The following is a 27808-nucleotide window of genomic DNA, read 5'->3' on the forward strand; positions in this document are numbered from 1 at the left end:
ATCCTGTTTAACCCAGAAATCCCTCCACGTCTTTGAAGAACACCTGCTGGTGCTCCCACTGCTTTCCTGCCTATCCCAGGCTCCAGCAGCACCATGCTGGATTTTATGGATGCAGATGCTGTAGGAGGGGACCATGGCGTGACAAAGGCTGGGGGACAGGTGACAAATGCTCTTTAGGGGTGGCTTAGAGCAGTGGGAAGCTCATGGGGCAAGAGTCTGAGCAATCCCAGCAAACCCCGTACTGTACAGTCCGAGTGTTTAAAGGGAAAAGTGACCACACAGGCTTTCAGCAGCAGTTCTGGGGGTGCTGCTGGACACCTTGAACCCCTTTTCCTTCATGTGCTGAGACCCAGGATGCAGCTGAGCTATTGGACAAGGGCCGTGCAAACACAAAGAGCTCAGTGTCGCAGGCGGTCGTTACAAGAGATCACAAAAATTTCTCCTCTTCCTTCCCAAGCCCCCAAATACTTCTCCACCCCCTCCAAAACCCCACAGAGCAAAACCTCCCACCTTCCAAATGTCTGTATTTAACACCCTAAACACACATATTATGGTGATGATCATTTGGTGGATTTTTAGGTCCAGACACCAGATAAAGAAACCACGAAGGGAAAAAAAAACAAAAAACCCAACCAATCAACCCAAAAAAACATAGATACACCAGTCAAAGAAGGAAAAACAAGGCCACTAACACTTCATCCACGGCCCGAACAACATCATAAAATCTTTGGCAACAGTCTTGCAGGGGACTAAAGCCTCTGCACCCAGCACAGAGTCACACAGTTGTGTGTGCACTAATACTCTTTGCAGATTTAGGAATCACTAATGCTTGACTCTCATGGGCAGAACACTCCAGGGGTCATTAGGAAAATGCTCCAGACATCTGCAGTTCACTAAAGAAAAATCAGTGGACTTATTCCTGTAGAAAAAGCTACAAGGACATGCATTGGGGAGGAAACAGGTACTTAAATTAATCCTTTCCAAATGAACATATGCAATAAAAATGGAATTAACACCTGTGCAGATAAAACACTTCAGCTCCCTTACGTAGTGATGCTCGAATTGCATTTTCACTTGGTCCTAATCAGATTCCTGATAGTTCTGAACAGGATTCAGGAACCTTCTGACCTGGAGGAGTTTGGAACATTTAAGGGGAAAAAAGAATTCTTTAATACCCACTTATCAGGACAGTGTGTTCAGAGGGAATTCAGGGGAAATAAGGAGAGGAAAGGAGACATGGCCAGGGAGGGAAAGGGGGCTCTGAAAGTGAGAAACGGCAGCTCACAGTTAAACAAACAAGTTCTTCTAATAGCTCTGCAACTTGAGCATTCAAGTGGATATCATTTTATCCTTAAACAAACAAACAAACAAGTTCTTTTAACAGCTCTGCAACTTTAGCATTCAAATGAATATCATTTTATCCTGCATAATATCAACATCTAAAAATCAATGCAATAACAGAGTTTTTTGTAACATTTTTAGGGTTCTGGTCCCTAAACATTCTATATCTGAACAAGGCATGTCTGCTATTTGGGTTTTGGTTTTTTGGTAACAATGTCAGTCAGTGAGTCCTAAGGCTCTTTAATTTCTTTTCCATCTTCTTCACCTTCTTGAAGACACATTTATGCTAAGAATCATCCTCTGGATTTTTTCGTCATTCCTTAAAGTATTTGCTTTTACAGCACAGATCTTGTCTTGCTGGTCTTTAATCAGCTGCTCCAGTTCAGCCAGCTCAGCTTTTAGTGGTTCCAGAGTGCTGTCTGTGATGCTGGAAGAGACACAAGGAATGTGATGTTGTTGGAAACTTTCAAGGTGCTTCAGGTTATTTAATCCTCCAAGAAAATACATTTCAATACCTGAAAGTCTGCAAAGTATTCCATGGAATCACAGAATCCCAGGATGGTTTGGGCTGGAAGGGACCTTAAAGCCCACCCAGTTCCAGCCCCTGCCACGGGCAGGGACACCTTCCACTATCCCAAGGTGCTCCAATGGATTCATGTTCTGGTGCGAGACAAGTAAGGCCACAGAAGCTGTTTCAACAACTGTCACTCACACCAGAACGCAATGAATCCACGGCACAAAGAGCAGGCTGGGATTTAGGAATGCACTCCTGCCATGGGTTCAATATTTACATTGTTTGTAAGTTTTAAGGGTCCCTAAAGCCTGTCTCAAGAGACAAGCCCAGCTGCCTCTGGCCCCACTCACCTCTGCTCCCTCCGCAAAGCCTCTGCGTGCTCCCTGTTCTCCTGGCGCCACATCAGCAGCTCGTTCCTCATGGCATCCATGTCCTCCTGGATGTAATCCACCGTCCTGCCCAGCCTGAAAACATGCTGGCACACAGTCTGAATGGACCCCTGGAACTTCTCGATTTCTTTGGCTACCAAGTCTCTCTCCCTCTTCCTGGATGCTTCTGAGACAATTGGCTTCTCCTAACAGAAGGGACAAACAGGGAAAGCATCAGAATTAGGGAAGACTGCTGCTGCAGGCTGAACGAAGGATGTTTGGAGACTGCAAACAGGGAAGGAGCTGGAGAAGTGTTTATGACAGTTTGAAATGGAAGAGAAGAATTGTGGAATCACAGAATGGTTTGGGTTGGAAGGGACCTTAGAGCTCATCCCATCCCACCCCCTGCCACGGACAGAGACACCTTTCACTATCCCAGGTTGCTCCAAGCCCTGTCCAGCCTGGCTTGGGACACTTCCAGGGATGGGGCAGCCACAGCTTTCTGGGCAAGCTTTGAAAGCAGCATCAAGTTGTGCTGCTGTGTGGGAGCTCCAGGGCACGGCCTCCTCTGAGTTCTCTGCATCAGCCCCTTCAAGATGCTTCTCTCCCTCCACTGTCCATATCTGGATTTCCAGCTCCTAATGCTGCTCCCAACAACAGCACTTCAGAGCAAGAACAGCCATGGTTACTCCCTGCCTTGCACTCCTGTTCACGGCTGTAAAACCATACAGGCTGCAGGTGTGGCCTCCATAAACCCCACTACGCCAAAGGAATTTGGGCTTGTGCTACTTCCCTCATGTGCAGCCAGCAGAGTCTCCATGGTGCAGCTCCTGAGGCCTCTCAGCTCACTGCAAGTCAAATTCAGAGCTTGCTCCAGTGGCAAAGCCAGCAGGAGCAAAAGGATGCTGTAAAAAGAGCAGAGTGATGCCACGCTGCTAATACACTGGAATAATCTTATTCCAGCAAAGCCATTAAGGAAAAGCCCACTGGGATTTTCTCCTCCATGAAGAAAAAACAACCTCGTTTTTCTTTCTTTCCAACACTCCTGCAGGTCAAATCCCCAAAGCCAGACACACAGAGCTTGAAGTGGAGTTTATTTAAAGTAATTCTGTTCGTTTATTTTATGCCAAACAACTAAAAAGGCCTTTCCCTGCCACCCCAACCAGAGGGCGAGCCAATTCCTAGGCACAATTCCTGCTAAACACAGAGGTGGCAGTGCTGGCACGGGGAACCCGCCCCGCTGTCCCCTCCTGCCCTCCTCCCAACTGCCTGGCTTCCTGTGCGAGCTGGGGCTGTTTGCTCAGCTGGCTTTCTGGAGGCTACAGGGCCTCCTGCCAAGCACACTTCAGCAGCCCTGGGCTGGCTGGAGGACTGGGGACACGGACAGATGTGTGCGAGGAGAAGGCTTCGCCGAAGATCTGAAGGCTGAGCCTCGCTCGGGGCTGCTGCCCACGCTGTGCCACACACACGGCGCAGGGAATGCTGCATTTCTGACTCTACTGGGAGTTCCTGTTTGCATGGTTCCATTAGGAGCTGGGCTGAGGTGACAAACGCTGCTGAAGTCACCTCACGAGAGCTGGCTGAGCTGTTAAAAACAACACAGCCCCGAGTTCCCTCCTGTTCAGGCCGTGCCTCCCTCACAGCAGCAGGTGTTCCATTACACCACACCAGCCACAGGATTCAGGGCTTTTCTGGAACCATCCATGCCTTTGCTGTCCTTTAGGATGGAAGAGCTGCGATCTCACAGCGTTTCAAACCCTTCTCTCTCTATCCTGACTCTTTTTCTACTCCTTTTCCTGCTCTGTACTCCACCAAAGCCAGAGGGAAGGTTCAATCCACAGCACTGCGTTTTCCACATGGAGCTGGCAAGTGAACTGTGCAGACAAGCACCTCCAGTCCATCAGCAGAGCTGTATCAGGTCCAAGAGCTTCCCAGGAAGACATCCTATTCCCTTGTTTTTCCTCTCCTAAGTGCTCCAAACCCTCACCACTCTCCTCCCCGCCATCCATTATCTGAAGGCTCAGCCAAAAAATAAGGAATTTATTTCACATCCAGCTCTCTCAGAAGGGAGAAGACTCAGCCAATCCATTATCTGAGGGTTGTTGTGTGAAAACTTGCTTCATTTCTATTTTCCAAATGCCAAGTTTTGGGATGTTTCCCAAGGCATTCTGCTGGAAAAGCTGGCAGTCCGTGGCTTGGTAAGTGCACTCCTCAAGGGATAAAAACTGGCTGATGGCCTGGCCCAGAGAGGGGTGGGGAATGGGGCCATGTCCAGCTGGGATTGGTCACCAGTGGGGTTCCCCAGGGCTCAGTACTGGGCCCAGTCCTGTTTAATATTTTTATCTTTATCAAGGATGAGGGGATGGAAGCTGCAGACACGGAGCTGGTGGGATGTGGATCTGCTGGAGGACAGGAAGGCTCTGCAGAGGGATCCATGGGCCGAGGGTCAGCAAGGCCAAGGGCCAGGTCCTGCCCTTGGGCCACAACAGCCCCGCGGGACACCGCAGCTCAGGGAAGAGCAGCCGGGAAGCTGGAAAAGGCCCGGCAGTGCTGGTGACAGGGCTGAACACGAGCCCGGGTGGGCAGGAGGCCGATGGCCCCGGGCTGTGCCAGCCGCGGTGTGACACAGCCCCAGGCAGGGACTGTCCCCGGGGCTGGCCCTGCTGAGGCCCCTCCGGCCAGAGGGACACCCAGGGGCTGGAGCGTGTCCAGGGCAGGGAACGGAGCTGGGAAGGGGCTGGAGCCCCAGGAGAGGCTGAGGGAGCTGGGAAGGGGCTCAGCCTGGAGAAAAGGAGGCTCAGGGGGGACCTTGTGGCTCTGCACAGCTCCTGACAGGAGGGGACAGCCGGGGGGGTCGGGATCTGCTCCAGGGAACAGGGACAGGAGGAGAGGGAACGGCCTCAGGCTGGGCCAGGGCAGGCTCAGGGTGGACATCAGCACCCATCGGAAGGGTGGTCAGGAATTGGAATGAGCTGCCCAGGGTGGTGTGGAATGCCCATCCCTGGAGGTGTTCAGGGAACACCTGGATGTGGCACTCAGTGCTCTGGGCTAGTGACAAGGTGGGCATCAGTCACAGCCTGGACTGGATGGCCTTGGAGATCTTTGCCAACCCAAATGATTCTGTGATTCTACTTCCCATCCTTGTAATGCTGCCATGACCTCTCCAATACCCAGACAGACCAAGCAGCCCCACTTGCCTCCACAGGGAAGTATAGGATCAAAATAAAAAATAAAACAGAAATTAAAATCCCACAATTCAGTAAAGAAGCAAACCAGAATAGTATGCTTTAGATACAGAATATATCTATATACAGATCTACACAGGTCTGCAAACACAGGTCCAGCTCACAATTTGAAGTATTCCAGGCTAAAATACACAGCTGCTTGAAAAGCTCAAGTGAAATACAAAAAAAATGGAATATTTTTCATGAATCAGTTTCTTAAAGTGTATTAGTAAATACTGAAAATTAATTCCAGTGTCCCTGTAACTCCAGCATGTTCTTTGTGCAGTTGAATACTTCAAAAGTGAGATTAAAAGGAGAAAGTATTATGCAATCCAAAGTCAGTCATGGAATAACAGGATTGCCACGGTTGGAGAAGACTGGCATTGCAAGAACTGAAACATAACACCACTAAAAAAATCTATTAAACATTATTTGAAATAAAAATCTAGTAGATATTATTCATTCACGTTCATCAATAGGCTTGTTTAAAATAAAACCAAAAGAAATTTAAAAATTAGGAAGTGTCCTTGAAACACATATGATATTGAAGTGGTATAAGAACTCCCAAGTTTCAGGAAAATCCAAGAAAAATTTCCTCCCAAGATTTCCCAACCAGAAGACACAGCAGCTCAAACCTTGAAAATCACCATCAATTCTTTGTCTCATTAACACCTGTGCTAATGATCCCAGAATCCCAGAGTGGTTTGGGTGGGAAGGAGCCTCAAAGCCCATCCAGTTCCAAGCCACACCATGGGCAGGGACACCTTCCACTATCCCAGGTTGCTCCAAGCCCATCCAAGCTGGCCTGGGACATTCCAGGGATGAGACAGCCACGATTTCACATCCTGCAGCTCAAGGCTCAGAATTATCACTGTGACACTCTCAAGCTTTGCCAACTCATGCTGATTTTAAATAATTAAGGGGAGAGAAATCCATTAGTGCCTGTTCCCAGCTCCACAGTTCCTGCTATGGGTTAAAACCTCTGGAATGATGGCAGATGGTTTCCTGCAGCCAGCGACGTGGGCGGTACGAGCCCAGGGTGCCACCTTTGCTCACTCTGCACAAAGGCGTAACAGGAGATTTTCAGCCGGGAGCAAAACGCCCGAATCCGAATTGTTCCAGGCTTTTTCATTAGGCCCTACACCTCAACCAACTCCTCTTTCACAACAGCCCCAGAATCAATAAATTATCCCCGTGTAAAAGGCTGGATCACTTCTGTAGGCCCAACACGTTTCCTTTCCTTCGTGTTTTTCATAAGGCACCAAGATAAATGTTTACTTTGGATTCCTGGGAAAAAGGCTGCTTTTCCCATTACCTCAATGTGAGCAGAACACAAGGTGGACTCGGGTGCAGCGACCTGAGAAATCTGAAAGCAGGAATTTTCTTTTTTAATCAAGAAGGTGGAAATTTTCAACAAGGCTCCAGAAGCCACCAGAATTTCAAGAAACAGCATTTGCCTACTTTTATACACCTTCCTCTTTGTTTCTTTTTTTTAATTAACAAGTTTTTTAAATATCAATTAAATTAGTACAAGCATCCATCAAGCATTTCAATAGTTTCTACAGCCCCTTTTAACACTATTATTATGTCCCACTAGGAAAACAGACCCAAGTAATCACAGTTTTATTGAGCTCCACCATTTTCCCCCACCTCTTTCTACAGAACAGGGCAGAAACTTCATTTTGGACAAGTAACTGGGATATATCCAGTGCAAAACCAACAAGGTGGGGTGCTTTTTTTATTGTATGAAATATATTTTTTGATCATAAAGGGTGTTTTCTTTTCCTGGTTTTTACAGAGTCTGTGTTTTAAGTAGATTGTAACTATCCACCAGGGATCCCCATAAGAAACTATTTCACAGAACCAGGGGGGAAACAGTAAATGTTAAAGCATTTCAAATGAACAGGATGCTTTTTCTGCTGATGCCAGGTATGGGGTTCAGGCACAGGCCAAGGAGTTGGAGACACAATGTTCTTTATCACTGCACTTCCCAGAGTCAGTCTGACCTGCTCCTGAGCTGGAAGGCTCCACAAGAAAATAAAAGAATGGCTCTTTCAAGAGAGTTTTTTCAGTCTCTTTTTTTTTGGAGGGTGGTGGTTTTCCACATTAACTGGAGTTCATACTTGATCCTTCCAAAAAGAGCTGGACTTTTCACCTGTCGATGGACACCCACTCCAGCCCACACATCCATCCTGCTTTCCTGGGGAGAAGTCAGTTCCCAAAACCTCCTGTATTTGGGGCAGTATTCAGCACACAAAGCAAAATTATGGAATCATGGAATGGTCTGACTTGGAAGGGACCTCAAAGCCCATCCCATTCCACCCCCTTCCATGGACAGGGACACCTTCCAGCTCCCAGGCTGCTCCAACCCCTGTCCAACCTGGCCTTGGACACTCCCAGGGATCCAGGGGCAGCCACAGCTGCTCTGGGCACCCTGTGCCAGGGCCTGCCCACCCTGCCAGGGAACAATTCCTGTCCAATATCCCATCCATCCCTGCCCTCTGGCAGTGGGAAGCCATTCCCTGTGTCCTGTCCCTCCATGCCTTGTCCCCAGTCCCTCTCCAGCTCTCCTGGAGCCCCTTTAGGCCCTGCAAGGGGCTCTGAGATCCCCTTGGAGCCTTCTCCTCTCCAGGTGAGCACCCCCAGCTCTGCCAGCCTGCCTCCAGAGCAGAGGGGCTCTGTGAATCCTGAGCCAGAGGAGACAAGCCAGGAGATGATTCCAGCTGAAATTAGTGATAGCAGAGGACATTAATTCACCCATGATGCCACACTGGTGCCAGTTCTGCCCAGCCTTCCCTCTCTCCTCACACTCCCTGTGTCCAGAACCTCTTCCTGCCGAAAGAGCACTCTTTCCTGGTGAAAAAGGACTTGGAATAAACCTGCTCCTTGTATTAAACAACTTCTCTCCCCCCAGGCTGTGCCCCAGCACCTTGAAAGATGTGACAGGCCCTGTGCTGTGTCCTTTTCACACTGCACCCTCTCCTGGGGAGAACCACAGCTGCCTCAGCACTTTTACACATCCTTTGTGTCCACAGATCCATCTGCTGTCTCATTTGGATTTATAGTGCACCCACAGGACAGGAATTCCATGGTTTGGGGCACAAAGGAGCCCTGACACCAGGATTATCCCAAGAGTGGCCAGAGCCCTGTTCCTGTGCTCACAGCTTGCAGCACAACTGCTCGGGGGCCACATTTTTGTTCTCTGAGAGCTGGGAGCAGTGTGTAAGGATCCTGGAGCACACACTCCCTCCATCTGAGCTCCTGTGCTGCTCAGCTGCTGGGTTAAAAATCCTATTTCGGAGGAACTGTGTGCTTGCACCAGAGATTTCCTGCTGAATTAGCATCACATCACCATCAACAGAGATGTGAAAGAGGTGAAAACCCTTCCATGGGTAACTCCTCCTCCATCTCCCTGTCAGCATTCCTGAGGACACACCAGGCTGGCAGGATGCTGTGGTGAGAATGATGAGCCTCCTCCAAATACCTAAATGCTGCCATTTCTGACTCCAGCTGCTGAACACAGCACATTCACTGCACGGACTGGAGGGCACACCCAGATGTGCAGCTGATGGATTAATGTGAAAATCAGTGACCTGCAGCTCTTCAAACAAACAGAATCAGCACTGATTAGATCTGTCCTAAGCTCTGAAGTGCATAATGTAGCACACTGGTAATTCAAGTTAATATTGCCCAGGTGCTGAGCTATTCAATACCACTTGTTCCTCCCAGAAGCCTCCAAGCTGCTGCTTTTCTGAAGCCCTTTTGGTAGTGCAAAGATGGGAATTCTGTTATCCCACTTGCTTCAGCTATTTAATAACCTGCCTACGTTTTTCCACACATCAAATAAATGAAGTGGAATACAAAATGGAACATCTGTTTCTTTCTCTGGTTGACATTAGAGGCTTAGATTCTAAACAAATACATTTAGTAAGTTTTTTTAGGAATTTGTTAGGCTGAACACAGCTAATCAAGGCAGCAAAAATCTTGTGTATTTCCAGAATGACCTCTTTGTTTGACCTCAAAATTGTGTATATTATTTTAAGTTTCTGCACATGCAAAACCTAGATGATGAAAGTCCCAGTTTTCTTTCCTTCTCCCTTCTTTTCCTTTATTAAAACTCCTTAAAAAGCAAACGCATGTTTGGGAAACACAGCACAGAAAGGGTTTTGGAGGAATGTTTTTAACATAAATAAATGTTCCCCAGGCATCAGCAGCTGGAAGGTGTGAAACATCCCTGAGAGGGCACCAGCGTTACATTTGGATTAAGCATTAATCCACCAACTTCATCTCATTTCTGGTTGATTAATCCCCAATAAATCAGGTGGATCCACTGATCATTTTTTTGCTGAGAGTTAATAATGGATTAACCAAAAGTTCCAGCACTCAGCCTGCTATTTTTTCCCTCTTCATTTTCCCACCTGGCAGAAGATCAAGGCTCTAAAGACTAATGAATAGAAGTGGGAAAACATTTAATTTCTTTTGGATGTATTGAAAAGTTTAATAAAATGAGGGAAGATGAACATTCTAGTGACAGAAGGAAGATGGTTTCAAGTATTCCCTGGATTTTTGGATACCTTACTCCAAAAGTATGGCAGCACCCTTAATTTTACTCTGTGATGCACAAAAGAGTTTGGAATACAGTTGCATCCTGATGCAGAAGATACTTCTGGAGAGTTTGATTGAAAACAAATTAAATAGACAGAGAAGCAGTCCCAGAGGAATGCTTCCACATTGGAAATTTGGTGGGTTTTTTTTTTTTTTTTTTACTTTTACTGTCACAGCAACTCCATTCTCTAAAATCATTTCCCAGGATTCAACTGTGTCTCTAGCTCTTGTTTTCTGAACTGTCAAGTGCCTGTCACACACTCCAAGCATTTTTAATCATCTTTTCCCTTCAACTGTACTGCCAGGAAATCTCTGGATCACAATTTCAAGAAAACCACACTTATCAGTGGATCACAATTTCAGGAGAACCACACTACTCTCTGGATCACAATTTCAGAACTAGACTTCTCTCTGGATCACAATTTCAAGAGAACTACACTCCTCTATGGATCATAATTTCAGGAAAATGACACTCCTTTCTGGATCAGGATTTCAGGAAAATCCCACTTCCCTCTGGATCACAATTTCAGAAGTAGACTCCTGCCTGGATCACAATTTCAGGCAAATCACACTCCTCTCTGGATCACAATTCCAGGAAAACCACGCTTCTCTGTGGATCACAATTTCAGGAGGACTAGACTCCTCTCTGGATCCCAACCACTTCCACACCATACTCTGAAAAGCAGGAGCAGCAGAGGAACCTCCTGCAGTAGCAAGCAGCTGCTTGGCCAGGCAATCCCATGGTATTCCAGGAGTTTGGGCAGGTTTCCACGTGATGGACTAGGAAGTCAGCAGGTTTTTTTCCAGAATTAGTTGTCTATTCTCGGCATGGCTAACGCAGAGCAGGGCTCCAAAAGTGCAACAAAAGCCAAACAAGTGCTGAGTGAATGTTTCAGGGGCTGAAAACCAGCAAGGGGACTAACAGTGATTGTAGAGGGTCACAATTGGCCATTTAAAAATATTTAAGGGGTTAAAAAGGGACTGTTTTAGTTTGTTACTCTCAGTAGGAAAAAAAGCCAACCAGAAAATTTAGCACAGAACCAGAGGAAGCTTCCTGAGCTTGAAATCCATGTGACTGTGTAAATCCTCCCCCATTATCCTGTTCCATGCCCAGTGTTGGACAGGACACACCACCAAACAGGGCAGCCCACGGTGAGGGAGTGCTGAGAGACAGCATTCATGAATTCCTAATGCTCTTCCCAAACTGAGCTGGGAACTGATGATCCAACAGCACCATCTAGTTATAAACCCGGGAACAGGGACAGCTGCACGGCTTGGGCTCAAGTGCCAGCTCAGGAATGAGCTTTGGAGCTGCTGCAGAAACAGCAGAATCAACCTGGAACCCTTCTTTGTCTCCAAACAATTCTCTAAAGGCAGAATTTCACCAAGCAGAAATCTTCCCATTGGATAAACTCATGCCAAGCAGCCAGAGGGGTTTCAGAGACCACAGACACCACAAGAAGCACATTTCTAACAAATGGATACAATTTAGCAAGTTGAGTAAAGCTAAAATCACTCCTAACAGATTATGGGCAACAATCTAAAGGTGTTATCCTCTTTCTAGAAGGGTTCGGTTTCTTCAGTTGTAGAATTATCCCAGAGGAATTCAGGCTGGGAGGGACCTTAAAGTGCATCCATCCCACCCCCTGCCATGGCAGGGACACCTTCCACTGTCCCAGGCTGCTCCAAGCCCCATCCAGCCTGGCCTTGGGCACTGCCAGGGATCCAGGGGCAGCCACAGCTTCTCTGGGCACCCTGTGCCAGGGCCTGCCCACCCTCACAGGGCAGGATTGCTGCCCAATATCCCATCTAACCCTACCTGGGCTCATCAATCCCAGCCCTTGCAATACATGAAAGGAATTTTCTTCCAGGCCTGGATCTCAGCCAATCCCAAACTCCAGAAAGGAGGATAGTCCCCCAAGAGTCAGATCTGCCATCCCAACTTTCTCAACGTGCTAGAAAAGAAAGGGAAGCCAAAAGAGGCAGACAGGAGTCTGCTTCAAGAGTCTTCAGGAGTCACCACTGATTTCACAGAGCTCTGTGAACAGCTGACAGACCAAACACTACAGACCATTCCTGAAAAGCATCCACGTAGGAAAACCCTACAATAGTGAATTGAGATTAAAATAAATGTGATTGGAAGATATAAGAGCTCATGGAATGCATTCACCTCCCCCAAACATCATGTACTTGTCTAATTTTATGAGACTTTTATCACTGCAGTGCCTCAGTGCCTCTCCCCAGCACACCAAAATGGATTTAGAAACTTTCCATGGGATCAGAGAGTCCATCTCAGTGCCTTTGCTGCCTCTCATACCAGGAGCTCTGCAAGGTAGACAAAGCCAGAGCTCTCTGTTGCAACAGGAAGACACTCAAATGTGGGGGGCTCAAGCTTTTGCTTATGGTTTGTGTTCACTGCTAGATCCTTCCCACACACTTTCTAAGTGATAAAAAACAACAAGAAACCCCTACAAAACCCGCCAAAAACAAAACCTACCCTCCCCTTCTCAACTGTGGAAGAAACTACATAAACAAGACAAGACATGACAGAGAAAAGCTTGATCACAGATGGAATAAAACACATTTAAAGCACAGAAAAAGGTCACAATTGCAACATCTCATCTCCCAGTTCTTTGAAGGCCATTGCCACCTCACCCTCTCTGTGGTCTGTGATGATTTCTGTGATGCCTCATAATCCTTCTTTGTTTCTAGGATTCTTTTCACCAGCCCACCTGTTGAAAAACCAGGATTTTTCTAAGCACTGATGGACACTTAACAGTTTTAAACATTCAGAAAACAAATAAAAGCCAACTGTTCTTTTTAATGCAGACAAATCTTAGAACAACATAAACAGCATTTTATTTTGTATTTTAAACACTGACACACAATGTATTTGTTATTTGACCTTTTTTCTCCCAAGCTTTTCTAGAACTTGTCTTTAAATCCAACCTCGTATCTCGGAGCTGACAAGCTGTACCTGACACTTGAAGAAACGTTAATTTATGAGCTTTATGCAGAATTTTAAATCCTGCTGACATTGAGGATGCATAGAAAATGTGTCCTTATCACAGTTGTAAATCCAGCTGCACAGGAAAGCAAGCCTGGGTAAATAAGCTGGTTTTCCTGCAAATGTTGCAAACTCCTTCCCTCAGGAGGGATTTTACTGCTCTGTTCAGCACTTTAAGTGTTGAGCATTTGGTTTATTCTAGATGTGTATAAATATACATAAAAGCAAACGTACCATGCTTTTGATCCTCAACCAGCTCCACTTCTGGCTCCTACACATGCAGGAAGAGAGCTTTAGTTGCAAAAAGTTGGCATTGCTGTAATATGGAACTATTCAAAAATATTCAGCTGGAGGATATTTCAACAAGTCAGGGAATCGTGGAATGGTTTGGGTGGGAAGGGACCTCAAAGTTCATCTCATCCCACCCCTGCCATGGGCAGGGACACCTCCCACTGTCCCAGGTTGCTCCAAGCCCCATCCAGCCTGGCCTTGGGCACTGCCAGGGATCCAGGGGCAGCCACAGCTGCTCTGGGAATTACAGTCCAGCCCCTCCCCACCCTCCCAGCTGGGAATTCCTTCCCAATATCCCATCCATTCCTGCCCTTTGACAGTGGGAAGCCATTCCCTGTGTCCTGTCCCTCCATGCCTTGTCCCCAGTCCCTCTCCAGCTCTCCTGGAGCCCCTTTGGGCCCTGGAAGGGGCTCTGAGCTCTCCCTGGAGTCTCCTCCTCTCCAGGCTGGACATTCCAAACAAAATAGGGAAAAAGGTTCAGTCAGCTGCAGCAGGAACAGACCTTTGGCATCTCTGGCAGGGGCTCTGCTGCCTCCACCACGAACTGCTCGTCCTCCTCATCAGAAACCTGCTGCTCCCTGAGCACGGTCGGGGCCGTTTTAGCGCTGCCGCTCCTGTCAGGGACACAAGGAAGAGGGGAATGAACGGAAATACTGAGATCTGTCCAGAACAAACTGAACTCAACTAAAAGCCATCAAAAGATCCCAGAATCCCAGAATCACTGAGGCTGGAAAAGCTTTTCAAGTCCAACCTGTGAGCAATCCCCACTCACAGCACTGAGTGCCACATCCAGGCCTTCCTTGGACACTGCAGGGATGGGAACTCCACATGTTCCCACCATGAGGTGACCATCCCAAACTGGTGATGCCAGAGGAGCTGGGAAGGGTGTGCTCCAAGGAACACCCCCCTCTGCATCTCCCTCTTCCCTCACCTTTCTGGGATTAAGAGCTCGGTGCTCTCCTGACGTTTCACTCGTGGAGGTGCCGGCCTTGCGCTGCCGGGACGGGGAATCCGCCTGGAAGAACAGCGGGAATGGGGAAAAATCATGTTCACAAGTGACACAGCAACACAAGCCCTTTGCTGAGCAAAAACAAAAAAAAATTCAAACATTCTAAGTGAAAAGCAAGTTCAGCTTATCCATAACACCATCCTTATGGGATGCAGAGAGGAAATGCAATGTTCTCCTCAAAAATTTTAGTAACATTCCATGGGAGCAGTTTATGGATTGAGAAGGGAAGAAAGGATGGAAACACACCTTTGGGCAGGCTGAGGTGGGACATCAGGAGGTGCTTCCCCATTTTCAGGCTTGTCAGGAGCGTTCTCTGCTTCTCTTTCTATTAAACAAAACCATATAAAACTAGGGCTTAGCTGGGCTAGGAAAACCTCAGGTTTTTATGACAGTATTTGGAATCTTAGCACTGCACTGAAAAAAACAGTTAAATTTCTTCATTTTTATAAGTTTCTTAATATTGTGAAATTTCCCGCTCTGTGAAAATTACGTCATCTCACTCAATGCTTTTGTTTCCTTTAACCTCTTATCTTCCCCTGCTGGGATTCTTGGTTGAGGTCGTGGCTACTCCTTGACTGAAGTCTACTCAAAGCATCTAAACTCAGACCAATTATGTTCAAAAATTCTGTAATACATCACAGAAAAGGCAAAAAAGCATTAGAGAAGAAGAAATCATTAATTGATTTATTAAAAAGAACTTTTTTCTGTTAAACATTTTCAACGTTTCTTTTGTCACTGTAATGTTACTGAGCCTGTGGCAAATTAATCTGTAAATAACAAACAGACTGATTTTTCAGAAAAGTTCTATTTATTCTGCAATCTGATCAAGTTAGGCATGAAGCACACAACAGGAATTACATCCAGAACCTGGGAACTACTCTCAGGGCCAGGAAAATTAGGATAGAGGGCCTCGTTGCTCTGCAACAAAATGTAACTGAAGCAGACAGAAATAATGCTCTAGAAGATCCAGGAAAATCAGTTTACTTCAGCTAATAAAAAATGTTTTATAATCCTGGGCTCATGGAATGCCTTGGATTTGGATCTTAAAGGTCCTGAACCTAAAAAATGAGGGGTTTACAGTGCCTTAGTGAATAAAGCTGAAAAACAAGATCAACCAATAAAATAAAGGTTGAGCTCGATGGTAAAGGTTGGACCTGATGATTTTGGACATCTTTTCCAACATTCATTATTCTTCTGATCCTGAATATTTAGTTCTTACACCACACATGGGGATCCAGTCCAAATCCATAATGAACCTGGGGGTACTCCTCTTACATCCATCCCAATTATAACATAATTTATTTCCCACCCCAGATGCATTCCAATGGACAAGACAGCTCCGAGAGATGAAAGGGAATTCGCACGGAAGTTCTCCCAGCTGGGGAAGGTCACACAAATGTCTTGGCCATCCATCCATATTTCATTAGGCTGCCACAGCCACGAGGCCCTGGAGGCCAAAGGTGGGCTGGGAACACCTCCCACATCCATGGGATCCATCCTCCCAACTGGCTCAAGCATCTGCAGCTGGAGAGAACAAAAATAAAGCTTTTTGCTGCAATTTCAGCTCCTCCTCCTGCACTTTGCTTCCATGGCTCCATGTGTGTTGTAGCTGGATACACATCCATGTCTTGGGAGCTACATCCAGCTTGGGGGGGAAATGGAGGACTAAGAAAGAATGCAGGGATGGAATTTTCCTCTGGAATCCTGTAAAATGCACATGCTGAGACTCCCAAATAGTTGCACAAAAAGGCAACGTGCAAAGATTCCCTTCTTCCAGAGAACAAGTCACCAAGGGATTCAGGTGCAGCATTTGCCTCTTGGAAAACAGAAGAATAGGAAAAAAGAAAATAAAAGCAATTGCTTTATCAGGGGATGGACATTTTTCAAGGCAGAAAATGAATCAGATGTGATTAAAACACATGGCAGCACTTAGATTAAGTGAAAATCACCCTCCTTACATCATCTAGCTGCATGGATTTGACCCAGACACTCCAGCTGGGCTTTCCATGGCAGTCACACTTTAACTTTCCCTACCCTTTTGTTTTTCTGCAAGACCTGGTTCATTTTTCTCCTGCAGCTCAGCAGCACCATCCTCTGAAATCCCATCTGCCACACTCTTCGTGTCCACAGCTCCTGTAACAAACCAGTTTATAGTCAAATGAAACCTAAGAGCCAATAAAAATTCAAAATAAAAAGCCATGCTAAATACCTGCTAGGACTTCTTTAAAGGCTACCCTAGTTTAATAAACCCTCTTCAGCGTCAATAAATCACATTCAAGGTGCACAAAGACTTTCTAAATGAGTGCTGACTGAACTCCTGAAAGATGAAATATTCAGTATAAACCTCTATAATTTATCTGCCCACAGAGAAGAGGCATTCCCTCCTGTTGTACATTGATTCATTTCCAATTAATAGAAGATAAAATAGAAAGTCCTGATCATCACCACCGGTGTGCAACATGCATCAGCACAGCTCCAGAAAGTTTTCCTACACGCTGGGTTATTCACCTGTGGCAAGCCCACTGTGTCAGAAAAGAAAGAGGGGTAATGCCCCAAAATATTCCTGGCTCTGATAAACTAAAATTTGAGTGCTGCATCAGAGAAAGAGGAGTATCTTAAAATACTCATCCTAAAGTCATTCCCTGTATTAAATTTATCAGGAAAACTGGATTCTGGTTTTGAAGGTATAATCCCATAAATGGGGTGTGTCAGGTCCTTGCAGTTTAGTGCCATATAAAACAAATACTGAAATTTTGGCAACTAAAAGAAGTTATAGGATCAGCTAAGGATCACTAAGCGGTAAAATAAGGCTGCAGTTTTAATGGAATCCAGACAGGGATTTTTCAGCTGCCAAATTACTCAGACTTCACAGCACAGGAGATGTGACATAAAAATTTCAATTTTCTAGCACCAATTTGAATGAGGCTCCTAAATTAACACACATTCAGATCCCAAGTGCCAGGACTTTTCCAACGTATTTAAGGTGCCCAAACAGAGTTATTCATTATCCTGAAAGCAGGACTGATATAACTCCAGTATTTTACCTCAGACACATGGAAACCTAAAACAGAAATCCAAAAAGAAAAAAAAAAGTGGGAGCTTGGGAAGACATCCAGCAACACATGATCTTTTTATATAAATTAATAATAATGAAATTGGAAAATTAAGTGCATTAAGATTTTCATTAGTCTAAACAGCACCAATTTTTAACCAGAACTGGCTGTTTTTAACAGGCATCAATTCACAGGTGTCACTGAATCTTCTGAACAGAGACATTAAAGTGATTTGTGTACAGTGACTTCTCCTTTAGAATTAAAATACCAGGGGCACAAAGCACTGAAAGGCAATTAGGACCAATCACTGAAATAAGAGGAGGGGGAAAGGCACTGAAATACAGACAGAAATTGCAGTTCCACTGCTGCTTGTCTGAGCTCTGGGTACAAGCCACTTTTATTCTTTATCCAGGAGTTTCTCCAGGCTCTTCCTCTTGTTTTCCTACACAAAGAGATGGCAGTGCTAAGCTAAGATTCTTTTCCTCCTGATGTGCAATATTTGGGATATTCTGAAGACAATTCACTTTCCAGTCAGTGTTAAATACAATATTTAAAGGTTGAACTACAAATGTTGGTGACATAATTGCAAGGAAGCACCTCCACAGAGAAATAATTTATTTGGAAAGCCTGGACCAACTGTCTATTAAACCAAATTAAAACCATTTCAACCTTCACTTTGCTCTGCTGTAAACATTTAATAAATGTTAAATGTCAGAAATAGTTGCAGACAAGTCCAAAAGCTCATTTAGAGAGTAATTACACAGAAATTACCAAAAGCAGGCTGAATTTCTATCTGCAACTGTGCATGGGGAATGAGAGCAAACTGAACTGAATCTCGCTTCCTATATCCCAAATCCAGGCAGGAAAATTTCCTCTTGGATTCACAAATGCAGGCTGGGAGTACAAACCAAACCCTGACAATAACAGGGATATTTAAGTATTTCTGCTATTCCTAGTCAATAACCCTCCAGCATATTTGATAGAAATAACAATATCCTCCCTGTGGTTACCTTCTCCTCCGGGCTTGGAGCGATGCCTCGATGCTTTTGCTGGAGGCTGCTTTGATATCCTTGCAGGAGTTTCATTCTGGAAAAACAAAACAAAACAAAACAATAAAAGACCAGAAATTTATATAACAGTAGATCTAAATATTATATCATTATATCTACTTTAAAATTTACTTCCTTGTGTTGCTTTTCTAAGTATTATACAAGCAAATACTGACCTAAGAATTGATGCACACATTTACGTTGTATTTCCCTCACAGCCTGTGGATATTTTTTCCTGGATAAATGCCAGCTATTTTCTTTCATATGAACGTATTGGATGGAAAAACAACTTCCAAATGGGAACTAAGAGTATCCACCCTTGTGGAATAAAAAGGTTATTAAAAGGAGGACGATTCCTACAATCACCTCTGTGTTTCAGCTGCATCAGATACACAGCTCCTCTTCAACCTGCTGCATTCATTCCAAAAGAGAAGCAAGGATTTAAAAAGTTGGTGCTACCAGGCTTGCACATACTGTTTCTTAAATGGCAACTTCCCTGGATAAAAATCCTGCCTAATATCCCAAATTCTGAAATACATTTAGCACCTCCCAGGATCTCCTTCCTTATGTGCTTTTTTTTTTTTTGCAGTTTTCATCCAAGATTTTTTGTCAGCCCTGCTAACCATCATTAAGGTTGGAAAAAACCTCCAAAATTCCATATTGATAACCTGAGAATCATAAATTCTGCCATTTTTATGCCATCAAAGAATGGTTTGAGTAGTAGAGACCTTAAAGCTCATCACCTTCCACCCCCTGTCCTGGGCAGGGAAACCTTCCACCAGAAGGAAGCGTTTTTCCTCTTTACAAATTCTGGCATGTTCTAAGGAAAACTAGACAGAATTCCAATCTTGAAGTGGTTCATCTTCACTTTAATTCTCCATAATAACGTCCACAAGCCCAGCTCTGGGGAAGGAGGGAAAAGAAAGCTCTTACCCCACCAGGAGCACATCTGGCACATTGCAGCCCCAGCAGCTCTCTGGGTGAGGTCATTATTAGCACAGGTGGGGAGGGAGCTGCCAGTAGGTGCTGAGGCTGCTGCAAGAGGGGATTTGGTCATTTATTTATGTGGCTACAAGCAGAATTTTGTGGAGCCACATGTGCAGCCTGGCAGCAGGTGCAGGGTGAAAGCTGACGTTTACTCGCTATGGCAGCACACAAAAACAGAAAGCCTGCAATATTTATGATTGGGGCACTTTCCAAAGGGAGATAAAAGAGGTTATTCCCCTCCAAGACTTTGAAAAGCAGCCACCGGAGCCATTAAAGGGAAATATTGCACTTCATCTCACACCATCCTGGAAAAACACATTACAGCAGAATCCTTGATGGATGCATGCACCCTTCCCAGTCCTGAGTAATTATGTTTCCACATGGAGAGGATCCAGAGCCTTCTGCAAACCATCCAGGCTGCTGATTTGTGCTCATTATTAACCTTTAAAGAGGCCAAATTTCACACCGAGACAGAAGCAAATGTTTGCTGGTGTTTCAGAGCTCATTATAAAATAAGGCACTGTGATTCCCCCCTCTAATTCATCAGCTCTGCTGATGGTTCTCTAATAATAAATAAGAATTAAGTCTCTAATAATAAATAAGAATTAATTAAAAATAAATAAGAATTATTAAGAATAAGAATTAAGCAATTTCATTCCATCAACCCTCCACAGTACTTTTCTTCTCATTAAATCCACAGTGCCAGGAGGTATCTTTCCATCTCTACAACAGAAAACGTCCAGGTACAATTTTATATAAGTAAAACCACATACAAGGAAAGACCTCCACTTACTAAGGCCAGTTTGAGTGCTGTGTTGATAAGACTTATTAGGAAAATAGCAATCAATTCTCTTTTCCTTACCTAAAGTCTCTCAAGATGATGTTCTATTGGTATTAGATCCTGCAAATTAAAACTCAAACACAGAGAGATTAGGAAAATCTCTGGTTTTAAAGCAGTTTAAATGATGGATTTCTGATGTAGTGATACCAAAGAGAGAGGGACATTCCCAGCTCCAGAACAGAAATATTTTAGCCACATCCTGCAGATTTCCATGAAGTGATTCTCTCTGCTGTCCTTTTTTTAATTCCACAGTTTCATTACATAACCTAAGTTCCAAGAGGAACCGAAGTTCATTAGGCAGGACTTAGAGGCTGCTTTAAGTGACCACTTCCAGAGCAATAGAGTTTGCAGGGCAAATTCAAACCCATTCTGCAAGTGGCCAGAAATGACAGGATATTACAGAAAGCTTTAGCCAAGAGCTCCAGCTGCCATGGGAAACATGGAAGAGACTTTTCCAAGGTGTTTGGCCTCAGGGGGAAATGATTTACCTGTTCTGCAGCCACTTCCAGCACCAGATGCTCTGTGACCTCCCCCACCTCTTGTCAAGTCTAAATAATAATGATCTTCATTATTTAGAAGGTCCAAAAGGTCATTTTAAATCAGATTTCTCCCTGAGATGGACTGAGAGTGAACAGAACACGACTCCACCCTGATCCCAAACTGCGGGATGCAAGAGCCAGCCTTGAGGCAGCTTCTGATTGCCATGTGGTAGCCAAATGTCTCTTAATTCCTACTTATCCCTGCTTTCTTCTAGCTCCAGAAAATTATGGATACCCATGTGATGACTACTGCACACTGGGTAACACAAAGAGTTTCTTTAGCAACAGAAAAATTACATTTAAATTACAAAAAGAAAAAGGTCAGCCTTAAGTAGATTTGAAAGCTGGCTTCAATAATTAGCAGCAAAAAAACTGAGATTTGCACGAATAGAGAAAATTTCATTAAGCAAAGTCAGGGACTAAACTTGAAGTGACAGCTTCCTGTACATGTAGAATACTAAAAAAAAAAACCTCTAAATTGATCTGTTCTCTAAAGTAAATGCAGTAAAAAGGTAAAGAGGTTAATCCTGAGGGGGAAAAAAAACCAGAGGCTGACTTGTTGGGTACTGCCTCAAACTGTTTCACTTCTATTATAGTGAACAGATATATTCTGTAACTATCTATAGAAAAAATACATATAAAAAGCTACAGAGAGATGCTGAAGATTTATTAATTCTGCAGCAGAGACCACAAAACACGATTCATAATCAATCCTTCATGCGCACACCAAGTTGTTTGCCTTCTTTTGAATACATTTGTTTCCCTGCCATGTGACTCAGGTGGAGCCACAGTGGTTAAATTGGGGTAAATCCCTGGAAATAAAGGCTGGGAAACTCCTGAGAGGACCAGAAGATCAACCCCATGAAGATCAAGTCCATGGGATGCAATTTCCAATGATTTCCTGCTGGAATTTCCTCTAAATCACTTTGTGCAGCTATCTCAGCTCCCAAAATTCACTAGGCACGTTTTTATGTCATCTCTCCCTGCCACAGCTTTAAAATGATGCCATTTGCCATGCTCTGCTCTCAAGTTTGTGTTTTCATCATCTCAGAAACAAGCAGCCTCTGCTGTTACACAAGCAGGCAGAAGCAGGAATGTCACTTGGATTTCAGGTAATGATTCCAAAGCTTTGGAATCCCTCCCAAAAGCACTTAGGAGGGGAAATGAAACTTTACTGCCCCACTGCATTATTGTGGTGCCCAAGAGCACAATGAGAGTTTGGGATGAGGCTCAGAATTTCCATTAGAGACCAAATTTGCAGGAAGTTTGACTTGGCCATGAGTATTTGCTGGAGGCTAAAAAAAAAAACAAACTTATTTTATAAGCTCTCCCTCCCAGTGCCAATAACTTAAAGAGTTTGGATGGACTGGAGTCAAGGAAGAGCCATAAATTTGTCATCTCACGGGGAAGACACAATAATGACAGTGGGCCCAGAGACTCCTGCTAGAGTTGGGATCCTGCTGGTTTTTCCTCAGCCTGTGCTGCTTTAGGTTCATTTACTGAAGTCTCCCTCTTTAAACATTTGGCCACGTGGCTCCATAATTCCCCAAACTGCCTCAGGTCATCAGGAAGCAGCAGATGGAGGCACAATGGTGACACAAGCAGCAGCTCCTGCACAGAGGCACTGAGCTGCTCTTCCAGCTGCAAACCATGGACCCTGAAACAACACTGGACTCATTTTCTTTCCAAAACAGTAACTTCTGCTAAAATTCAAAAACAAATACAAAAACCCTATCAGCTTTCCAGGAAAGATTCTCAGGAATAAAGAAAACTCATGGCAGGGGGTTGGAAGAGATGAGCTCTAAGGTTCTTCCCAACCCAAACCAGTCTGTGATCCTAAGAAGTGTCCAAAATATGAATACAAAGAAATAAAAACTGCAAAATGAAATAAATTGAGTAGATTTTTTTTTTGGTCCAAGCTCAGAGAATTTTTTTAATAAATAAACAACCAAAAAACCCAGGGAAGCGTCTACTTCACGTATTTCCCAGCCCTAAAACTTGCTACTTACCCACTTTTCAACCCTACATTGTTTTTGAGCAGATTCCCAAATCAAAATGCAACACTTTGGTTATTCCTTCCTCCTCCACTACTAACCTCAGTGTCTGGCTGGCACTTGCTGTCTTTAGTTGGCCTCTGTGGTTTTCTATGCATGGATTCTTCAGAATCTGAGGGCTGGAAAGAAATGAACTGGTTTAGATTCAAGAGAAGCATTTTGGTGCCCATCAATCCTGAATTTCTACCAACAGACGAGAAAGGCAGAATAGGAAGTATTTTGAGGAAGTAGAAATAGAAGAGTAACAAAATGAAAGGCAATGAAGAGGTGGCTCTTGGGGCACTTTAGGGCCTGTAATCTTTAGAATATCCAGGAATCCTAGATGGTTTGGGTAGGAAGGGACCTTAAAGACCATTCAGTTCCAACTCTGAGAAGGCCCTCCAGCACCTGAAGGGAGCCAACAAGAAAGATGGAGAGGGACTTGGGTAAGGGCCTGGAGTGACAGGACACAGGGAATGGCTTCCCATTGCCACAGGGCAGGGATGGATGGGATACTGGGCAGGAATTGTTCCCTGTGAGGGTGGGCAGGCCTGGGCACAGGGTGCCCAGAGCAGCTGTGGCTGCCCTTGGATCCCTGCAAGTGTCCCAGGCCAGGTTGGACACTGGGGCTTGGAGCAGCCTGGGACAGTGGAAGGTGTCCCTGTCATGGCAGGGGTTTGGAACAAGGTCCCTTCCTGCTGAATGATCAGGAATACAAACACGGAAGACCAATGGAGGAAACACAATCCCAACCACAGCGTGGGTAAAGTTCTTCCCCAAAGTAACATTTCAATTACCTTTTTCTCTGCTTTCTCCTTTCCATGTTCCCTGAGATGTTCCCCATTTTCTTCTCTGTCCCGATCTCTTCTTCTCTCTCTGTCTTTCTCTCCTTCTCTGTCTCTGGCCTTATCTTTGTCTCTTCCTTTCAGCCTGTCCTTTTCTCTTCCTCCTTCATGTCTTTTCTCTCTTTCCTGTCCTTTATCATTCCTGAGGTCGTCTCCTCGCTCTGGGTCTCCTTTTCCTTTGTTTTTTTCTGTTTCCCTTCCTTGCTTGGTCGTTCTGCTTTTGCCTCTTTCCCTCTCTTGTTTTTCTCCTTCCTTTGAGGTGTCTCTTTCAGTTTCTTTGTGTCTCTCTTCATTATTCTTCTGTTTATCCCTCTCCTTTTCTCCTTCTCTGCTCTCCTTCAAATCTCCTTTGGGTTTTCTGTCTCTGCTGGAGCTCCTGTCTTTAATTTCAGTGTCTCTTCTGCTCTAAAGAAAAAGCAAACACTAAAAATTAATTCCGACACATGGCAACTCAATCACACAGTGGCTCTACAAACACAAAAATGCTAAAAATACCCCAAACAAATAAATCATGGTACCCCAGTACCTCCCCCAAAATGCAAATGCTACCTCTTTATCCTTATGGCTTTTTTGTTCTTCTGCTTTGGGCTCTCTGCTTTCTTTGTCTCGAGGTTTAGAGGGTGGAGGTTTCCCTTTAGCATCAGCTTTTTCCCCAGCCAAGACCCTTTTTACAGCAGCATCACTGGACAACTGAAAGGAACAGAAAAACACCACTGAAATGAGTAAATTGTTTCATTAAATAATTAATGTAGTAATTATTATGTTAAGGTTGTAACAATTCAGTGTAAAAACATAATAATTCTGTGAAAGAATGCAATAATTCGGTGTAAGAACAGCTCCTGCAGTTGTTTTTAACCAGTTATCAAATTTTGCCATTATTGTATTTCCGTAATCAAAAAAAGCACACTGGAGAAATGACTTTCATTCCATGATTAAGAGATTTGACTGAAAGGAGATAAAGCCAAAGGTGAGTAAGTGAGTAAGTAAGGTTGTTTAAGTCATGCATCTGTATCCCAAAATGTTAAAGGTTCTGAAGCTTCATTTTGTGCTTCAAATCTACTAAATGTTGTTAAAGACAAACAAATAAGGTGAACAACAGTGAACAATAAAATCCTTACTATTCAGAATGCATTTGTGTGGGAAGCTGGCTCAAACTCTTGCTAAAGATCATGAACTCTCTATCTGCTGTTATTGTTATTAAGAGGTGACAAAATGTTTCTACTGTGCAATTAATGACAGTAGAGGGGTAATTAAGGCATTATTAAGGAATCATTTGGGTTGGACAAGACCTCCAAGGTCATCGAGTCCAAGCTGTGACTGGTGCCCACCTTGTCACCAGCCCTGAGCTCTGAGTGCCACGTCCAAGTGTTCCTTGGGCACCTGCAGGGATGGGCACTCCAAACCTCCCTGGGCAGCCCCTGCCAAGGCCTGAGCACCCTTTCCATGGGGAAATTCCTGCTGCTGTCCAGCCTGAGCCTCCCCTGGCACAGCCTGAGGCTGTTCCCTCTGCTCCTGTCCCCTGTGTGCATAAAACCTGTATAATTCTGTCCTACCTTATTTAAGCAACACCTCCCAATTGCCTGAAGGAATTCATTGGTTTTCTCAGGCTCGTGTCCAGCCACAACTCGTGCTGGTTTCACTGACAGTGGCTCTCCTGTCACCATCACAACAGCATCGATGGCCTTCTGAAGGAAGTTGATTTTGGAATCCTTATCCTGGTAAAAGAGCAATTAAGAGAAACTTTTATCTCCACAACTATCATGTTTGCTTTAGTTTTACAATTATACTTTTCAAACAACCTGCCCCAACTGCCCTTCAACAGAAATTATGTCTTCCAGTGATTACATAAAATCAGAAGTAAAAAATAAAAGATCAAATAAACAAAGTAAAGCCAAGTGAAATTTCACAGAAGTCCTCACAATTAAGGAATCTTCATTATTTCAGTCCTCCTTACAGCTCTCTCCTGTTGATTACTCAGATAAAAATTACTCTCCTGATCTTCTACAAGAGAGATCACAGTAAGGAAGCAGCTGAGTCTTCATCCTGACCAGTTTTGGGAAGAGGAACTTAAGGCTGAGACATTTTCCCCCACACTCCAGGATTTTGATTTCCTCTGCCCGAGCTCTGGAAAACCCCATGGACTTATGGGCTGTGAACAAAATTTGTGAAACAAATTCTCAGAGACATAGCAGCACGTAGATGCAACAAAGACCTGCTCAGGAGCTGCTGGGAAATCTGCTTTTTTTGGGTCAACAAGGACACTATCAAAAAGCCCAGCAATTCAGTTATAAATGACTTAATTTTAGCTATCTTGACAGCAGAAGGAGCAGTCACAGAAATAAACACACACATTAATCAGTGACTAAAACGTGCAAGAACTGGCTGGAGGGATGAGAAGTCAGAGCTCACACTCCAGTTGCTACATTAAACAAACACCATGGGATCAGCTGCCTAAGTGGCAACACACAAACACTGCTTTGTTTGCCAGGAATCAGCAACCAGAGCTCCCAAATCGGACTGGGAGTTGGGGAACTCAGCATCAGCTCAGCCAAAAATCAGTGGAAAGCAGCAAACAGAGAGTAAAGTCACCCTTGGACTTAAGGAGTTTTCAGTAATAATATTAACCTCCTCTTTCAGTAATCAGCCAGTTTTATACTGCAATAAAGCTACTGTGGAATGCATATCCTAGACAGGTGAGTCCTGGGATATTAAACACAGATATTTAATGTATATATCTATATACCATATCTATATATGTATTTGTACATACACACAAATACACAGAGCAATAAGTTAAGGGCCATGGATTCTCTTGAGAGACCACGAGACTCTTTAAAACCAGAAGTTTGGACACAGATCTATAGGTGTTCATTCCATGGAAAGCATATTATAACCCACAGTGCAGGAACTTTTACAACTTCTTCACAAAAATAACAACAGCTCCTTGGTGCTGAACACAAAAAAGACCAAAAGAACCCTGTGGCAAGTTGCAAAAAAACACTGAAAGCTAAATAAATAAGGAAGTCCCATGCCCACCTTGACATTATCTGACTTCAACTCGAAATCCGTGTAAAGTCCTTTCAGAAAACCTGTCACTCTGATCACCTAAAAAACAGAATGGGGTAAGTCAAGAACATTTAAAGCCTCTGCTCAGTAAGTCCTGTGTGGCAGCAGGAAATGTATTCTTCACGGAAAGGGTGGCCAGGCATTGGAGTGCAGCCCCCATCCCTGGAGGTGCCCAAGGAAGGCCTGGACGCGGCACTCAGTGGTGACACGGTGGGCACGGGGCACAGGCTGGACTCAGAGATCTCGGGGCCCTTTTCCAAACCTCAAGGATTCTGGGATTCTCTGATACTTCACTATCCCAGGCTGCTCCAAGCCCCAGTGTCCAGCCTGGGACACTTCCAGGCGCAGCCACAGCTTCTCCGGGCACCCTGTGCCATCCCCACCCTCACCGGGCAGAACTCCCCCCCCAAAACCCCACCTAACCCTGCCTCTGCAGGCGTGACCCCCTTTCCTACCGCCACACGTGCCTTTCCCACCCCCAAACTCACCCAGCGCCCCAAAAACGCCGTGATTCACACAACGCTCCGGGCACGCCCCACAGCGCCGGGGCAGCCCCGAGGTGCCCCCGGGTGTCCCACCCACACGCACCCACCTCGCAGATCAGGTCGTGCAGGTAGCGGAAGGGCGGCTTGCTCAGCAGCGCGTCGGTGAGCGGCGGCTTGCGGATCACCTGGCCCAGGGTCTCCCGCGTTTGCCGCGACACCGCCTCGTTCATCGCGGCGGGGCCGGGCCGGGCCGGGCCGGGCCGGGCTGGGGCTCGAACCGGGATCGCGGCGGGGCCCGCCCGCCCCCGGCCCCGCGCTCCCGGCGTGCCCCGCGCGCCGCCCGTTGCTAAGGGGCGCCGCGGCCATAGCAACCGGCCCGGCCCGCTCCGCCCTCAGGGGATAAAAACCCGGGAAACAGCCCCCAAACGGCCTTAAAAACGGTGAAAACAGCTCCAAAATCCCCGGAAACAGCCCCAAAAACGATGAAAGCAGTCCCCAAAGCCCTGGAAGCAACCCTAAAAACCCTGGAGACAGCCCCCAAATCCCCGGAA

General features: G+C 45.2%; 1 protein-coding gene across 2 annotated transcripts; it reads right to left on the reverse strand.

Annotated features, from left to right (window-relative positions):
• Window positions 1–1287: 1287 nt before the first annotated feature.
• TRAF3IP1 (TRAF3 interacting protein 1) lies at window positions 1288–27566 on the reverse strand. 2 transcript variants are annotated; one of them, XM_053982663.1, is made up of 15 exons: window positions 27365–27566; window positions 26743–26811; window positions 25260–25421; window positions 24256–24396; window positions 23659–24111; window positions 22924–23001; window positions 18423–18498; window positions 16415–16492; window positions 14606–14684; window positions 14282–14365; window positions 13853–13964; window positions 13294–13330; window positions 12708–12784; window positions 2206–2429; window positions 1288–1768 (listed from the first exon to the last, which is right to left on the reverse strand). In XM_053982663.1, exons 1-15 carry the CDS (start codon window positions 27485–27487, stop codon window positions 1603–1605), a joined length of 1959 nt encoding a protein of 652 aa, XP_053838638.1. In that variant the 5' UTR covers window positions 27488–27566; the 3' UTR covers window positions 1288–1602. The 2 variants fall into 2 exon arrangements, with proteins under 2 accessions (XP_053838638.1, XP_053838637.1); XM_053982662.1 differs by having other exon boundaries at window positions 16394–16492.
• Window positions 27567–27808: the final 242 nt, after the last annotated feature.

This window comes from Vidua macroura, chromosome 7 (genome assembly GCF_024509145.1).
Source record: "Vidua macroura isolate BioBank_ID:100142 chromosome 7, ASM2450914v1, whole genome shotgun sequence".
NCBI lineage: Eukaryota > Metazoa > Chordata > Aves > Passeriformes > Viduidae > Vidua > Vidua macroura.